Here is an 18,108-nt window from a genome sequence, read left to right as displayed (position 1 = left end):
AGGATTGGACAGATTAATGGAGGATAAGGCTATCAATGGATAGTAGCTATGGTGGCTCTGTTCTGCCTAATGTTTCTAGATACCAGGTGCTGGAAGCCACAGGAGAGCAGAGCACTCTTGCGATGGGTACTGCTTGTGGGTTTCCTACAGCATCTGGTTGGCCACTGTGAGAACAGGATTCTGATCCAGCTGGCTGTTCTTATGTTCTTAAACCTATAATATGACCTAAAGTAGAAATATTTTCCCAAAGGAAATGCCATTTTTTTGAACACTTACATCTAACACTGCTTGAAAAGAATGACTTGAAAGGAACACCCAGTGGTTTCCAACATATCAGGAAGCCCTGTGTTTACCTGAATTGCCTAGGCTCCTTACAATATTGTTTATCTACATTGTCATGGACTGACAGTGGCAATTTCCTCCTAATAAAAGAAGGGGAGACGTCTTAAGTAGTTCCCAGGCTATATGGAGAAAGTCTGTGTTTACATGAGCTTCTGACATTCCACTGAGAAACCCTGGCAAGAGTATTAACGACTGTTGCGATGGTAGATGAATGATTCTGTCACCTTATTTGCTACTGGAAGCACAGAGGTTTGGGCACACGGTTGTTTTGCTATCTAAATGTCTGTCAAATATTCAGAGAACAGGGGAAGAAAGGAAGGAGCAGCTGGAAAAGGACTGATGAATAAAAAAGAGAAGAGACAAAGCATCGAAAGGGTGCTGAGCCATGTAAAAGCTTTAATAAGAAATATATAATGCCTAAAGTGTTTCAGCTGACCCTTTCTTGAGGGTATCAGTCCTCACTGAAATACTCTAGCAAGTCATGAGGATTCATATCTTTCTTTGCTCATCAACTTTCAAAGAAGAGCGGGGAGTTGTTTTTATTTTGAAAGTACTGGCACAGATGAAAATGTGCAAACCCCAACACTCCCGACAAATAACCAAAACCCAAGCATTTTGAGTGGCATACTGCTAAATCCATATTCGCCAGAGGAGAGAGTACAGGCACCCCATCCACATCTCTAGTTGCTTTCAATGAGACGTTACGGCAGCTGATTGGAGCATTCTTTATTAATTTAGACCATTAATAGTCTGCCTCTCATTCAAAGAACTCCGGGCAGGCAACACAACAGAATCGAAAAGCATACAATATCTATATGAAAGAGAATAGAAACATTGGGGCAGACACAAGAGCAGCAACATTATGTTGTTATCAGTAGCAGTTTTTACATAAGAGCCGTAACGGCAATGGACCCCCAAACAGGCCTAAGAGCATCACCATCAGTGTGAGGTGCTCCTATTCAAGTTGGCAGCCACTCCATTTCACACCCAGCCCCCCAGCCCCGTTTTCAATCTCCCTTTGTCCATTAGTCAGCATTCCATGCCTATTGAGCATGCTCGTTTCTCGTTGTGTTGTTTTGTGGAGGTTTTCCCCTCCTTGGGTAGCTTCCCTGGATGTTTTCCTGTGCTTTTTCAAATCTTGGAGTTCCAGAACTTGATGGGTTACATTTGTCACTGTGGACTGAAGATAAGACTCCTCCCTTAGCCTTTTGTTTCTAGTCCAGTCTCAGTTTTTTTCCAAGCCAATTTTGATCTAATGCATTTGGCTGCTTTCTATGTATTTCTTGATCTTGTCAATCACTCCCTTGTCCTTTATGGGGAGAAATGCTGATCCTATCACTGAGACAATTTCCTCGGTATATATATTCAGTTTCGCTCTTACCTTTTACTAATGAACTTAGGCCTGCTTTTCACTGGTGACTAATCTATTCACTAGCAGGGGCACCAGTATTGCTGTAATAATAATAATAATAATAATAATAATAATAATAATAATAATATTCCTTAAACACTAGGTAGAAAGGGAAACAAGTAGATAAACCAATAAAAAGGACCAGCCTTGGTTTTCCATAGCAAGCCAATTATTACATAGGGATGTACAGATATCTGTGGTTTTCATTTCCCCAAAGGGGGGGAAATGCATGTTTGCAGTTACAGATAAATGCCATGAATAAAGTGCCTGGGTTATGAGAAATTTATCATGGTGCTGTTGTGTGGGGGACAAGGGAAAAGGCAGCAGTGAAATGTTCAACAATTTAACAATTTTTACTGCAGTTGTGTAACAATGCAGAATCATTGCCATGAAATGAAACTAGCCCAGAGTCTAGTTCTCAAACCTGCAGGTTTCATAGAGAAATGATCTGCAATTACAATCCAAAATAACTTGCAAAATGGATCCACAAGAGGAATGTTGCAAATTTTCCGCTCTCTGGTGTGGCTTTTACACCTTCAACAGCTGTATGAGGGCTTCCTAGCTCAGAGACATAGGGGCAAGAAAAGTTTCGCCTGTTGTTGGTTTCTTGTTTGGCTTTGTTGTTATTGTTTTTCCTTGTTGTTGAGCTGTTCCAGAAATAGAAAAGTGGTAACTGGTAACTGGGGTTCTCTAGGGCAATCTTTTCAGGGAACACTCAGGTACAAAATGAGCAAGAGGTTTCTCAGCTTTTCCAAAAACTTAAGTGTGTGTTTGTTTTAAAAAAGAGGTGCATACAGCAACAGTGGGTAAAAAGTCTTTTCATGCACATAAGAATACAAAATTAAAAAAAATTCCTTCCAGTAGCACCTTAGAGACCAACTGAGTTTGTTATTGGTACTGTATGAGCTTTCGTGTGCATGCAAACCTCTTCAGATACGAAAGCTGATACCAATAACAAACTTAGTTGGTCTCTAAGGTGCTACTGGAAGGAATATTTTTATTTTGTTTCGACTACGGCAGACCAACATGGCTATCTACCTGTAATAAGAATATAAGGTTAAAAAAAATAGTCTTTTAGGCTGCAATCCTATAACACATTTACCTAAGAGTAACCTCAACTAAATTCAGTAGGACTTACTTCTAAATAGAGTAAGAGTAACCTCAACTGAATTCAGTAGGACTTAATTCTAAATAGTAAATATAGAATTGCACTGTAAAGGTAAAGGGACCCCTGACCATTAGGTCCAGTCGTGGCCGACTCTGGGGTTGCGGCACTCATCTCGCTTTACTGGCTGAGGGAGCTGGCGTACAGCTTCCAGGTCATGTGGCCAGCATGACTGAGCCGCTTCTGGCAAACCAGAGCAGCACACGGAAATGCCGTTTACCTTCCCACCAGAGCGGTACCTATTTATCTACTTGCACTTTGACATGCTTTTGAACTGCTAGGTTGGCAGGAGCAGGGACCAAGCAATTGGAGCTCACCCACAGCGCCACCCACCACATAATTTATTTTTTAGAAAGAGTCGTGCTTAGTCTCTTTTTTATAATAGGACTTACTTCCAGTTCCATGCAGAGATAGCATGGAATATAGCAATTGGTTTTTAATCAAGACATTTATGTGCAGCTTGATATTTAAATAAAATAATTTCATAGGCACTGGTATAATAATGGGGCTTTTAAAAACATGTAGGCAGTTAAAGAAGAAGCTGATAACAGCTGAAGAATGTGTGGGGAAACTGGACTTTTATGAAAATTCAATGGAAAAGAAGTCAGGCAATATTCTATGTATTAGCTAAATGAATTTTGAACATGCAGAGCTCCTATTTCTGATCTGTAACATTTCTTTTTCACAAATTGTATGTTGGTTCCCCCACCACCACCACCACCTTCTGTTATCTCTTCACAAAACAAGGTGTGTAAAGGCAACTGTAATAAATTTGCAAAGTAATTAAAATGTGTTATGAATATATGCACATGCATTTGAATTCAAGGTTTGCATCTAAAGTTCACAGGGAAAGGCCATGTTTGACTATTTTTTCTGGCATCATAAACCATTGGCTTGGATCACTGGATTGCCCTCCAGATGTTGTTGGACCTCAACCCCCATCACCTCTCAGAATTGGTTATGATGGGAGTTGTAGGTCAACAACATCTGGAGACCAAAGGATGGGAAAGCCTCAGTTAAAGGTGTGTAGAGGGTGGAGAACACGAATCGTCATAAAATCTGTTTCCATAAATTCAAAGTGAGTCTCACTAAGGTGCGAAATGCTAGCATGTGCTGTAGGTGTGCTGTAGTGTGTCTGCACTTGCATTTATGTGGGTGTGGGCTGGAGACAAGACACACACACACACACCTTAGGGTAAGTACCATTGAACTCAAATGACATTTTTAAAAAGTCACCTGCAACTTCTCCCCAAAAAGCAAAGAGGGGACAAAACAGGGTCAGGTTCCAGAAAATGGAACTGCCCATGGGAAATAAGGACAATATTGGAAATATTGGCATTTATATTAAAAATTATATTGAAATGTTCGCAGTTCTAACAAGGGAGTTATTCCATCGCCACTATCAAGCAAAACAGGGTTTGTTTGTTTTTAATCAAGCATTTTAAAATTTCTATTTTCCAGAAATGTGTGCTCTATTGGCCGGAGAAGAGAGGGATATATGGAAAAGTGGAAGTTCTTGTTAACAGTGTGCAAGAATGTGAGAATTACACTGTCCGTAACCTTACATTAAAGGTAATAAAAGTTCTGGTCATTTCTCGTCTCCTACCATATCTGCTCGTGTCTTCTTTTAACGAGTAATACAATTAAGAAAGCACTATTAGTGGTTCATCACCAGTGTACACGTTTATTTTCAGCAAGGAAACCTTTCAAGACATGTCAAACATTACTGGTACACATCCTGGCCAGACCACAAAACTCCAGATAGTGCTCAGCCCCTTCTACAGCTCATGCTGGATGTCGAAGAGGACAGGGTGGGATCCGTTGGTAGAGGACCTGTAATTGTGCATTGCAGGTAATTTTCTTTCTTTCTTTCTTTCTTTCTTTCTTTCTTTCTAAAAAAGTTGTTTCTCTTGCAAATTCAGTGAAGCAGAATTTCTATAAGGGTGCTGGGGGGATTCAGAAATCAAATCACTATGTAAAGTCACTGTTTGCTGCCATCTTTTCCTGATACCACTTGATAGGAAGATAGAAAGCTTGTACTGGTTATTCCCATCCCAATGTAGCTAACAACATTTCTACTGAATTAGAATTGCAGTCGCAGAAATGTTTTTACCTTTACACCGTTGCTGTTCGGCCAAGGTATTGCCTCAACTTTCCCCTCAGCGTATCTCTATATGCCAATTTTTAATAAAGCAGAGAAATGTGCAATTGCACATTCCCACCATGCTGGGGCAGGAAACCATTACAATTTTGTGCTGTGGATCGCTGCTCAGTTATGAAAGGAGCAAACTGAAACATAAGCAAACCTAGAAAACTAGGAGGGAAATGGGCAGATTGAAGCACACCTTTCATGCTTTGAGGAAATGGCACATGTGTCACTCCTTGTCAGTGTTGACGGTGTCTAAATTCTGCTCCTCTTTTTGGAAAACAATTTTCCTCTTTTTTATGATTTCAAACATTATAGTCTTGTATGAATAGAAGGCAAGGTCATCCCAGTGCCAGATTTACGTATAAGCTAAGCAAGCTATAGATTAGGGCCCCACTCTCTTGGGGGTCCCCAAAAAAATTAAAGGGGAAAAAACCTGGAGGTACATTTCCAAAATATAAGACAAAAAATAAATGAAATAAAACCTACATACAACAACAGTGTTTTGTGTTGTGTAGGCTCCAATGATGTAAGTAATGGGCCCCGCCTGCTAGCCTGCTCCCTAAAATATCACTGGTTTGCTCATTTCTATATATAGGGTGCCCACATTCTGCATGGATTGGTTGCATGGCAACATATGCAAATGGCTTTAGATACCTATTAGGTCCATAAATTACCATATAGCATATATTCAACACAAAAAACAGAGACAATTTGTTGTTGACAAAGGACAGCCGGACATATAAAGGGCCCCATTACCTTCAGTAGCTTAGGGCCTCATCAAACCTAAATCCGGCTCTGGATCGTCCCTCATAGTATTGGGCAGGGGGGATGATTTCGAACTGAGTTTATAAGGATATATTAAAACCAACGAAAGAACCATTTTAAAGAAAAACCCTGCCTCAGCATAATCAGGGCCATATGTGTTTTTACAGAATAGAAACCTGAAAATGCCAATCTACTAATTCACCAAGCATTAATATTTTCTGCTAGGTGTGGGGGGTGAAATATGAACCAGTAAGATTATCCTGTGGCTCACCATTCCTTCTTCTCCATGGGTAGAACTTTGACAGATGATGGAAGATGATAATGACTGACATTTTAGTCCCTTTGATCTTTGGTGTGGCTTTTTTTTTTAACTTTCAGTGCTGGAATAGGAAGGACTGGATGTTTCATTGCTACTGCAATTGGTTGTCATCAGCTGAAGGAAGAAGGAGTTGTTGACGCATTAAGCATTGTCTGCCAACTTCGTTTGGACAGGTAAGATGACGCCACATGCAAAATCCATCTGCAGTCCCAGTCCTGGTCATTTCTCCCACCCAACACTATTTGCCAAAACACCAAAGAGATGGAGATTCGTTCATGCATTGCCATTATCATATCTAGTTTGGCCCTTAGGGAATCATTCTAGGAACAAACTCACTTTTGTGTATAATGAAGACTCAATAAATTCATTTGGAGTAGGAATGGAGATAAATTTGGTTTGGTTTGCAATACCTAATTCACACTTTCGGATATAATATGTGAGCCAGAACTTGGATATCCTTCCAAATTTGCACATCTCCGAAATTTTGTGATGCAATTCCCGAACCAAAATATGTGTACAAAAATGGGTATTTTTAGGGACAGTATGCTTTAAAATGCATGCACCGATGGATATAAAGTATAAAAATGCATTATATTAGGAAATTTGCTTGCAGAAATGTGTTTATTAGTCAAAACAGCCTGCGATATTAGTAGAAATGCACACTAAAATGCTGAATAATTTTTATGAGGTCTTTTCTGTTGTTGTTTTTTAACGCAAACCAATGCAAACAGCAAACAGAGCTTAGGGCAGAAAAAAAGTAGAAATGGAGACAAAGTGAAAAGGACAGATTCGCCCATCCCTAGCTTGGAGTTTTTGAAGAAAAATATTAAAAAGCAACTTAAACAGACTGCAATTTTCAGCAGACAAGTGGTGGTAGTGGTAGGATTGGTACTGAATTCTTTCCCTGCCTTCCCTTTTAGTATGGGTCCTTGTTTGATAGCGGTACGGAAACTCCAAGGTAATTTTTGCAATGACTTTTAACACATTTGTCATAGGTGTCCACACACTATACTTTTATGGTCAAAACCAAATAAGAATGGCACAGCCGAATGCTGCAGTCGGTGAGTCACTGCTGCAGAATTTCTTCTGTGTCAGCTGGTAAGGCAGGAAGTCTGGGAGGCGTTAGAAAAAGGACAGGAAAACCTGCACTTTGTACATGTGGCCCTACGGTCACAATAGGTCACATATTTAGTGTAAGAATGAAAATGCATTGACACTGGGAGCCAGGTTTTGATTTGCGGCTATGTTTTAAGACGCACGTTGCTCCGTCCAAATTAATTTGGAATAAATAGTTTGGTGGCTGAGGCGCTGCACGTTGCAAAAAGAGGAAGCAAAATCTGACAGTGTAATTTTAGATTTTCATAGCATGAAATATAAAATGCAGCAGATTCTCTGCAAACATCCATCTTTAACATTAAGTTTCTGCTCATTACTGTATTTGGGGCCGATACAGAACCCCATGTGAAACTTCGTTAGACAGAAATGAAAAGTAATGTGAACCTACTGACCATAAGCCAGAGATGAGAAACCTCTGACCCTCCAAATATTTGTTGGAATAATAATAATAATAATAATAATAATAATAATAATAATAATAATAATAATATATTTATTTATATCCCACCCTCCCCAGCCGAAGCCAGGTTCAGGGCAGCTAACAACAATAAAATAGTACAACATTCTAAAATCATTTCATTATTAAATTAATTCAACTCAAATTGATGGCAACCATTAGGCTAAAGTTCTGTGAAGATTGCCAAAGGAGGGAGTCAGGCTGTGCCCTGGCCAAAGGCCTGGTGGAACAGCTCTGTCTTGCAGGCCCTGCGGAAAGATGTCAAGTCCCGCAGGGCCCTGGTCTCTTGTGAAAGAGCGTTCCACCAGATTGGAGCCACAGCCGAAAAAGCCCTGGCTCTAGTTGAGGCCAGCCTGACCTCTCTGTGGCCTGGGACCTTCAGGATGTTTTTGTTTAAAGACCGTAAGTTCCTCTGTGGGACATACCAGGAGATGCTCCCAGCATCCCTGTTGGCCATGCTGACTGGACCTGATGGGAACTGGAGCTCTATAACATCTGAATGGCTATGCCATTAGCAGTGATACCCCTATAAGCTCTCTGAGGTGGTGGGAACTATTCTGTCACTAAAGGTACTTGCCATCTCTTTCCACCTCCCCCTTTTCCCCCCCAGAGGTGGAATGGTCCAAACCAGTGAACAGTATGAATTTGTGCATCATGCGCTGAACCTGTACGAAAGCAGGCCATCTGCTGAAGCTGTCCAGTGAAACCAAGAAGGAAGAAGCAAATATGTTGATCTCTCTTGGGGTAATTTGATTCGTTACCTACCAGCAACTTCTTCAAGGAGTTTACAGCCGTGAAGAGGAGTGGCGCTGCAGCCAACTTGTAAAAGGAATGTGGATGGTTAAAAACAAAAACAAAAGCATACAAGATTGACGGACCTTTGTCTTGAATGTATTGTGAGTTCCCTGAACCAGTTTTTAAATGAAGGTTAATGTACTGGTGTTACATTTGGATTTCACATATATATCTTATGGAGGATTTGTTTCTGTATTAGTGGGATCTGCCACACAGAATGTATGTAACGTATGTTTGTATGTTCTACAATAGATGGACTTGGGAAATTCCACTGAAGAAATGTGTACAAATGCTTTAACGTTTGCAACAACAAAAAGTCTGTCTTGTGAATAGGCTGTCAGGTGTTCTACTGTACCTGTTAAGTGCTATTACCTATTATGTGGTAAACTTTATTCCGAGCCTTTTATGATTCTTGCCAATTATGATTCTTGGTCAATTATTGGCTTCAAATGGAAACAAATATTTTTTAAAAAGCATTCAGAAGAAAAGCCCATTGTTTTTGAAACTATTTGAAATCAGTTAGGTATTTTATATGACAGCTCCTAAGTTGTCTTATACGACAACTCCCAAGTACTCTTAGATATTTAAGTGTGTATAGTAAATTCTGTAAAGCATTGTGGAACACAATGGCGGCCACACAAAGGGAGTGTTTCCTGTGCGAGCCTGACTGAAACAAATAAAAGTTATAAAAGAAATCCTGTGTTTCATTCGAGGTTGCTGTACCCTTGTGGACTTCTCTTTCGCTTCATTGGGGCTTGCACAAGTGACATTTCCAGTGGATTGAGCCCAGTGTCTTTTTCCAATGTTGATGTATATATTTGATACTGTCGATTGTCTTAGAAGCTGCTTTTTGCTCCACGACAGAATCCGGTGTATTTGTAAATCTCGTGAGTCATTTTAATTTTTAAAAAAGAGAAACTTTGTAACATATACTAAATGGTAAGAATTTTAAATATTTGCCTGTCTTTTACCGAAAGCTTTTTTAAAAAAAAACACAAGTTCCATTTATTGTAATGAGATGGATGGGTGTTCAGGGGAACACAAACTAGAATGGACCATGAGGATCTTGGTGTTTTCTTCTTTTTATCTTCGCAGTGATCAGTTTGTAAAGACAAAAAAGTATCGCTGGAACCCCCCATTTGGCAAGAACTGAGGAGTCTCAGCATAGGATTTGATAATGAGTTTCTAAAGCAGTTATGTTACCTTTGCTTCATCCAACCAATAAACTTGATACAAAATATTTAAAGATGTCTATCTTTTCCTCATGTAATTTCACCGATTACCAGTCAATTTGCTCCCTCAGCAAGCCCATGAAACTCAGGTCTGTCTCTTAACTTCATGTTGAAGTGATACTCATCTCGGAATACCCCACCCTGGGCATTTTACTTCCTACAGTACCCTGTAATATGCTCCTTCCTCTGGTCTACCTAGGCCTAATCCAAGATGTCTTTTCTGCTTGAGGTGAAGGACAAATTGACCCCCTCCCTAATTCCATGTACAAAAGATAATTATCTCATTGGCATCTGAGCCTTACCGTGCCCTCCAGTGCACCCGGGGGCAGCAGACTAGTTTCCGACGGCCTGTAGGACAGGACTCATTACAGCACACATAGGTTTGTCCTCTAACACCTCACCACTTGTACCCAAACCAGCATCAGTTGTTAAAGGTGCCCTCCCCACTCTGTCTAATGGTAGGGCTGGCTCTGGGCCATCTCCTCAGCTGGCAGAAAGTGGTGTGAGGCCATTGGTGAGTGCATAGGCCTTTCCCTGAAACATTTTCTGCCATTTCAGCTGAGTACTTCCGTGTTCAACCTGCAGTGCAGAAATCTCCCCTCTGGATGTGAGCGCTACGGAAGTTGACACACCCATCTTTAAAGATATGTGAAAGTAGAATTAGCTAAAGATGAGGCAATTAGCCAGAGCCAAGGATGCAAGGTACCTCAGAATTATACATGGGTAGGGGCAAAATGAGATTCAGATTGCATTTAGAGGCTACCTAATCTGCAAATGTGAACTGAAACACAGCCGTCCTTCAAAGTCACGCTTCTCCAAATTTGTGATGCTGTTCTCCAGCCAATGTGTCAAAAATGCCTATGTTAGGGGAAAGTGTACATAGAAAGGATTACATTACTGAAAATAACATACACAAATGCATTATATTAAGAGAAACCACCTTGCAAAAATGTGTATTTTAGGCAAAATTGTATACCCAAATGTGGATATTAGAACAAATCTGCACTAAAATACTGATTAATTTTTGTGAGGCCTTTTTAAAATAGCAATTGCGTGGAATTGTGAAGAACTGAATTTAAGATTGAGAAAATGAGAAACAGAGAGAAACCAGAGAGATATGGCAGAGATAGACATGGGTATATCTTGGTGGGTAGATTGAGAGACATGTACATGCCCCAGTCTTCCTGGAACAAAGAAAGAAGCCCTAAGATTTACAGTTCTGCACTCAGAAGGGGCAGACGCTGCATAAAAGTTTCCATCCATCTGGACAAGATAGGATCAAAAAAGGATACAGTGGTACCTCTGTTTTCAAGCATCTCAAACGTTTCGGTTTTCAAACACCATTAACCCAGAAGTTAATACTTCGGTTTTTGAACACGCCTTGGAAGTCGAACATGCCACACGGCTTCTGCTGAGTGCAAGATCTGGAGGCCTAGCTGTCGGCTATTGAGTTTTCAGTTTTCGAATGTTTCGGAACTCGAACGGTCTTCTGGAACGGATTACTTTCAAAAACCAACTTACCACTGTGCAACTGAGAGAATAATCAGAATTCAGTGTCGTGGCCTTCCTTGCATGCTGGCTTCCTAATACAAAAGGTCCAAGCCATTGGCATCAATTAAACTCACAATAGGAGTGTTCACACATGACATTCAACAAGTGTTCAGTTTGTGTACCTGGGTTCAGAACAGCTGAGCTGTCCAAATCTGCGAGTGTCCATTCTTTCACACAAACACTTATACACCCATGGGGACAGTATAATGTGTGAATAAGCCTAATGGGGGAGACTTCTGGGTGTGAGTCAAACATGGTATCTAATCACGTGGCGCTCCTGGATGGATTCATAACATATCATTACGCAAGCTTGAGTGTTTACAGGACAACATAGTATATATTTACATCGGCCAATCAAGAATACCTGCAGACACAGAATGGATTACAGACAGGCAATTAAAGGAAATTATAGCCCCTTTTCCTCTGCTGAGTTTTCAAAGATGCTTAAGCCCTGTATTTGTTTTTGAAATGTACCCCTCTTTTGCTTGTATTTTGCCTAGCCAGGACAGATAGCTAGTGCATGCTGAAGAATCGTATGAAACGACAAAGTGGTATAAAAAAACCCCCAAAAAACAATTGAATAGAAGGAAGTGTTCGTCACTGACATTTTCCTCCTCTGAAGGCACATTTCCTTCCTAGCCTTCGCTTCACTTATCTAGGGTATGCATTTTTCTAAAAAGAAAAAAAAATGAGCGAGAGAGAAAGAGAAAGAAGCAATGGGAGTTGTTAGAAGAAAAATGGAGAGTTTATTTCACATTCTAATTTCTACCTGCCTGGCTTTTGGGATCTCTGGTAAGTACAACTCCCCTTCAGATTTTTGTGTTTCTTGCTTGTTCTGGCCGTGGTTCCCAAGAGTTCCTGGGAGTTTCCCCTGAGCTGCTGAAAGGGAATGATTTCCGTGCTTCAGTTTATACAATAAGGGAGAGAGGCATTGGCCGAGTAAAACCCGAGATTGTTTAGGTTTCAATCAAAAAAAGGAAATAAACTTTCTTTTGAATCATTGCTTCATTCTTTGAGAAGTCCTCCCCACTGGACACTCTCTTTGGTCCATGTTCATTTGTGAGGGACTTTGAGACTTTATCCATGTTTTGTGCAGGCAAGTTATAAAATCAGAAGCTTTTACAGATACATTTTTGCTAGAACTTATCATAATATAAATCATCCCACAGCTAATTACAGATGAAACACAGAAAAGGGGAGCAGCCAGGCATATTCCTTAGCTGAAGATGGGGCTCACCACCGAAGAGCTGAAATTGTATTTATTCCATGCTGTAAAATATGGGATGGGAAAGAACTTATTTTGTGATGCAAGGGAGTGATTCCTTGTGATTTTGTGATTCCAGAGTCTAATCACTGCTGTATACACGGTATGAATCAGTCATTATTGCAAAGCAGTGAATGGAAACCGCATTGCAATGAGCAGCATAAGTCAGGGAGTTTATATTAATAACACCATATCTTATGTTTATATGAAGTAAACGGAGCCCAAGGGCAAAAAAAGCAGAGACAGATTCGAAAACACTTTCAAGCAAATAGTTGCATGTTGCAAACCAGTTTTTAAAAGGATTATTAAGGGTCCGACTTATTACTTCATTGTGAAATGAAAACATGGGCAGTTAATGGCTTGGTTTGATTCCCCCCCCCCCCCTGCTCTGAGTGGAATTAAGTTTAGGGAATCCACAGAAGTATGCAGAAAGTCTGTACACCATGATCCCAAACCTCCTTTTGACACAACTGTGAACTTTCTTTTTACCATGATTTGTAGGTGATTACCACAACAGAAAGATAGTGAGATGATAATGGTTATGGAAATGGGTTATCACACTTGTGGAGCTTGTATGGTTGCTATTGTTTCTGTTCTGTGAACCTTAACATATACTCTGTCCCATTTGTATGGGTTCTTCATTTCCCCTCTCAGGTGGTTTTCTTATTATCCATGAGCTAAAACAGCAATGTATTTATGAGAGCAATAAAACAGTATATGTGGGAACATGCAACCTGACCAATATAAACCAGCAGTGGAGATGGATGAAGAATGAAAAGCTCCTCCATGTTAGATCTGGCCAATGTCTGGCTATCAGCAGGTTTAAGGCGGCCCATTCGCGCAAAGCCATCACCACCAACTGCTCTGAAGCACCCAGTTGGACCTGTCACAGCAGGGAAGGACTCCTTGAGGTGAAAAACAGCTTTCTGTTCCTCAAGAAACAAGGCTCGACGGTAGTAGTGAAAATGGGGAGGAAATATCTTCATAGTTGGAAAAGAATTGACGTCAACAAAAAGGGAGAGACTCTCCATGACAACCTGTGCTCAAGGAATGGTAAGCCACTCCTTCGAATATGCTTCCCATGAACAGTAAACGCTGACCAGTTTTGAAAGTTTTTGTTTTGTTTTGCATTTATATCATTTTTTCAAAGTAGTGTATGTGGTTCTTCCCCCTCCTTCCCTCCAACAACCCTGTGAGGTAGGTTAGGCTGAGAGGCAGTGATTGGCCCAAGGTCACCCAGTCAACTTCATGGCCCTGTCTACATTGACATTTAAGTAACATGACTTGCACTAATAAAAAGCCATTAAGGGTAGCTTCAAAGCCACTTTTGAAAGGAAAGGAATAAGATGTCTCTTCCTTGTATGCTTAGGTATTTTTAGCCCGTCAGGTGCTTTCTTAGCTGAAAGTCAGTATGGGGTAATAGTATGAGTGTCAGACTAGGAGCTGGGAGACCAGGGTTCAAATACCCACTCGGCCATGAAGTTCACTAGATGCCTTTGCGCCAATCACTGCCTCTCAGCCTAACCTACCTCACAGAGTTGTTGTGGGGATTAAAAGAGGAGGGGGGAACCATGTATGCCACCTTGAGTACCTTGGAGGAGAAGGCGGGATATAAATTTAATAATAAGACAATTAACAGTATTTGGTCCTTTGGCAGTCTGAAATAGCTTTTAAATGGCCTTTCTTGGTTTTATTGTTTTGTTTATTGTTGTGTGTAGGTCTGATACAGTCTGCAAAAAAAGGAGTATACAAATTACACAACGTCCCCTCTTAAAACATTTCATCACAGTAATGAGTCAAAAATCAGCAATCTTTTAAAAACAAAATCAAGCAACAGTAGTGGTGCATAGGCAGGTATATCTTTACAAACATAAGCTGCTCAGTTGTTTGTTCATCTGATATTACATAGCATTTACAAGCACTTAGTAATCCTAATAATAAGCAGGTAATGTAGAACTGTATTATTTGTTTTAATAATTTATATGCTGCTTAGTACTTTAGTTACTAAGCAGGATACAATAGAAGAAATACAGGGGGAATTCACAAAAATGTTGACCTACAGATCCATTTTTCATTTCCCAATATAGTTAACATAGTTTATTTCATTTTAAATATAATTTTCCAAAGTTTTGTTATCTGGCAACAGTTCTTCAAAATTTTACACTTGAGTGAAAAAACTCAGGATGTCTGGTTCCCCCCTGCTGCCACTAAAGTTCTGTTAAAGACCTCTCCAAGAAAATACACAATGGCCCTTTGTCATCTTGATAGTTTTGCTTTCCCATTGGGTGAATTGACAAGAAATTTTATGTTAAGAACAAAATCAGTAAAAATAGTTTTGGCTGAAATTCTTCCTTAAGGTTCTTAGCCTTAAGAAAAGGTGCTGGAATGTTTCCTGAAACATGTTGTACATGCTGTGTGACAAATGTAATATACCACAATGTGCAACTTACATAGCATAAATGTACTGTCATTTAAACCTATTTTTAGGACAGTCATAATTCCTTCGCTGAGAATTTCATAATTATTAGGCCCGTTATTTCTACCATATCATCAGTGTGGGGCACCTTACAGAGTTTTACAGAGACAGGTGCCTGCCATCAAGGAACTTAACAATCTGAAAGATAAGTCAGACTAGGGGAGTTGGTATCACTTTTAGAAGAAATCACTTTTAGAAGTAATATAACCATGTGTTGATATCTTTAGTAATTAGGTACCCTTTTAAGGTTAATGGTCAGTAACTTCAACCTTAGTATGGTTTAGAAAGGCATAGAATGTATCTTTTCTCCACTAGACCCTCACCTGCTTTCTTGAAGCTTGTTACCAGCTTCCCTTCAGGTGCACCAAGGAGGCAGGTGCATCCTGATTGGCTCTCCCTAGCTAGGAGGAATAGTTGGTATCATCTAGAGCAGTGTTTCCCAACCTTGGGCCTCCAGCTGTTTTTGAACTACAATTCCCATCATCCCTGACCACTGGTCTTGCTAGCTAGGGATGATGGGAGTTGTAGTCCAAAAACAGCTGGAGGCCCAAGGTTGGGAAACACTGATCTAGAGCAGTGTTTTCCAAACCTGGGTCTCCAGCTGTTTTGGACTACAATTCTCATCATCCCTAGCTAGCAAGACCAGTGGTCAGGGATATTGGGAATCTGCCTCATGGGTCAAATCTGTCAGAACTGCCCACCTGTTAAATCTCTCATTCCCATAGGAGCAAAGATGAGTTTAAAGGGGAAGAGGGTGGAGATAGGAAAGCAAGTGAGGCAGTGATCCACCATCCTCAGCACAGATCTGAGTACAATGGAGTTTAGCTTTAAATCAGAGGCAGTGTTAAATGGCTCTGATAAAAACTTGCTGTTCTTCTACCAAGGGCATCCTACTTTTAAGCAGAGTGAGGTGGCCACCCAGTTAAGTATAGTACTATATTTCACTGAAATGGTAAATGCTTGTGTGCCTTACTTTGTGTTTAAATCTGATTAGTTGGTAACTGAATTCTAGAGAGTTCTCTAGTAGTTCTCATGTGATTGGCTAACAGGGGTCACATGGGAGGTATATAATGATGGAGAGACTCCATTTTATGGGAAGCAAGATGACTGTGTTTTAGAATCCACTGCGAACACTGCTAAGTTGAATAGAGTGTTAGAGTGCTTCTCTGCTTGAAAGAAAGACAGCAAAGCTTCAGGAGAAGGTAAAAGTGGTAATCTCTCAAAGGAGCTGCAAGGCATGGCCTAACTGAAATATAGAAGGTTAAGTACTGAGCTCTGGAAAGAGAGAAAAATGCAACTGTTTGGAAGTTAGAAGAAGAGACTGAAAGCCCATGCTTGGACAAGCATGTGACTGTAAATATTACCTTTTAATTCATCTATAAGTTTCTGCAAGTTAAATGTTTGAATGTTAAAATCTGGACATTGGTTTAATTTACAAAGAAGGGTGTCAGTCATATCTATGATATGAGCTTCTTAGCTGTGATTTCGCTACTCTTACTTCAACACATCTTAGGCAGCAGATATTGGGGGCTGGTTGTTGCAGCCCCTTGGTCCATTTCTCCTGAGCTCCCTGGCCACTACAACCTGCTGGGTCTGCGCCCTGGTATTGGTAATGCTTGCTTGTTGCTGGCCTGGTTTGGCTGAACATGTTACCTTCTCTTCACACAAAACAGGCTGCACCACTGGGAAAATTCCCAGATTCAGAAAGTAGGCAGGTGGCTGTCAACCCATGCCATAGACGCCAGCAGGCACCACATCTGCATATATTTTGCCTGCTCATGTGATGCATGCCGGTGCCTCTGTTGCCACATTGCGGTATTTGTTTGGGTGGGCAGTGAGCAGGCACCAAGTGGAGCAGTAAACAAATGGCAGCTAAGTGTCAGAGGACAGTACTGTGTTTGCTACATGGTCTGTTCTGCTTCCCCCAGGACAGATGTGAGCTCCAAGATCAAGAGCTACTGGGTGAAAGTTGGACTCAGCCTTTTCTAAATAAAAGGATGCATACAATTTCTGGGTGCAGTCTTCAGTTATAGCCACAGGGTTAGATTCAAAGACTATTCAAGGCACGTGAAGGAATATTCACTTTCTTTGAATTTTTCTCCTTCCTAAAAACATTTTATGATTTTAAAGCACCAGTCCTATATCTACTTACCTGGAAGTAAGCCCCACTGAATTCCAGGAGCTTTACCTCTAAGCAGACATTCATTGAATTGCACTGTAAACATTTATGTGAGCCTTAGGGATAAACCTAATAAATTAAGGGAGCAGTTGTGAGGAGTACCATCAATGATATTGGCAAACTGAAATCCAGAAAACATTCTCAGTAGATCAACCTGTTAGGAAGCAGAGAGGACATTGAGTTGTATCACTAACAGTGCAATCCTATCCATGTCTACTCAGAAGGCATGGTCCATCCCATTCTGCTGCCTGAGGCGAAATGGGAAGTTGCCACCCCTCTGCCGAAGCCTCCCTTACCTGGGCTGTGCAGCAGTGCCTGCCAAGGGGTGGTGGCGGCAACTTCTGGCAAGATCTCACAAGATCTTAAAAGAGCTCACAAATCTCTGTGGAAGCCACTGGTGCTGCTCCACAAGCAGTAGAGCTGGGGAGGCTGGTGGGGCACTTACAAGGGTGGTAGGGCACCCATTTGAAATCCCACCACCCAAGGTGGCTGCCTCAGGTAAGCCCCTTTGAATTCAACAGGGATTAGTTCCAAGTAAATGGATATAGATTTTCAGCCTTTGCACTCCTATACCTTTAAATCAATGTCATACCACTTCAGTCAAAGCATCCTGTGAACTGCAGTTTAAGGGCGCTGAGAGTTGTTAGGAGACCCCCTATTCCCCTCACCATGCTACAATTCTTAACATCTTCTGGGGAAACAGGAATGGTCATTAAGCCACTCTGAGAATTGTAGCTCTCTGTATGTAGTGCATATGGGGTTTAATTGAACTTCCTTCTGAGTAGGCATAGCTATGATTTTGCTGTAAATCTTATCAGCATTGCACAAATTTTGAGACTCAACATATTTATATAACTTAGGAAAAGACTCATTTGTTTAAACAGTTA

The 18,108-nt window shown here is 40.7% G+C and overlaps 2 protein-coding genes across 4 annotated transcripts in view; both read left to right on the top strand.

Annotated features, from left to right (window-relative positions):
- PTPRR (protein tyrosine phosphatase receptor type R) overlaps nucleotides 1-9,759 on the top strand; it is a 114,846-nt gene extending 105,087 nt beyond the window's left edge. For both annotated transcript variants that reach the window (XM_028746956.2, XM_028746957.2), the window contains exons 11-14: nucleotides 4,380-4,490; nucleotides 4,613-4,770; nucleotides 6,211-6,324; nucleotides 8,335-9,759. In XM_028746956.2, coding sequence (XP_028602789.1) covers nucleotides 4,380-4,490; nucleotides 4,613-4,770; nucleotides 6,211-6,324; nucleotides 8,335-8,428 — 477 coding nt within the window. In that variant the 3' untranslated portion in view covers nucleotides 8,429-9,759. The remainder of the gene's footprint in view (nucleotides 1-4,379; nucleotides 4,491-4,612; nucleotides 4,771-6,210; nucleotides 6,325-8,334) is intronic.
- Nucleotides 9,760-11,942: 2,183 nt separating this feature from the next.
- The window catches only part of PTPRB (protein tyrosine phosphatase receptor type B), a 72,792-nt gene continuing 66,626 nt past the window's right edge, over nucleotides 11,943-18,108 (top strand). For both annotated transcript variants that reach the window (XR_003708559.2, XM_028746466.2), the window contains exons 1-2: nucleotides 11,943-12,094; nucleotides 13,221-13,619. Coding sequence is in view for 1 of the 2 variants with exons in the window: in XM_028746466.2 (XP_028602299.2) it covers nucleotides 12,019-12,094; nucleotides 13,221-13,619 (475 nt within the window). In the remaining variant the exon portion in view is untranslated. The remainder of the gene's footprint in view (nucleotides 12,095-13,220; nucleotides 13,620-18,108) is intronic.

The sequence above is a fragment of the Podarcis muralis genome, chromosome 10, assembly GCF_964188315.1.
Source record: "Podarcis muralis chromosome 10, rPodMur119.hap1.1, whole genome shotgun sequence".
Classification (NCBI taxonomy): domain Eukaryota; kingdom Metazoa; phylum Chordata; class Lepidosauria; order Squamata; family Lacertidae; genus Podarcis; species Podarcis muralis.
The sequence above is the reverse complement of the archived record's forward strand: the minus strand, read 5'-3'. Positions and strand labels throughout refer to the sequence as shown.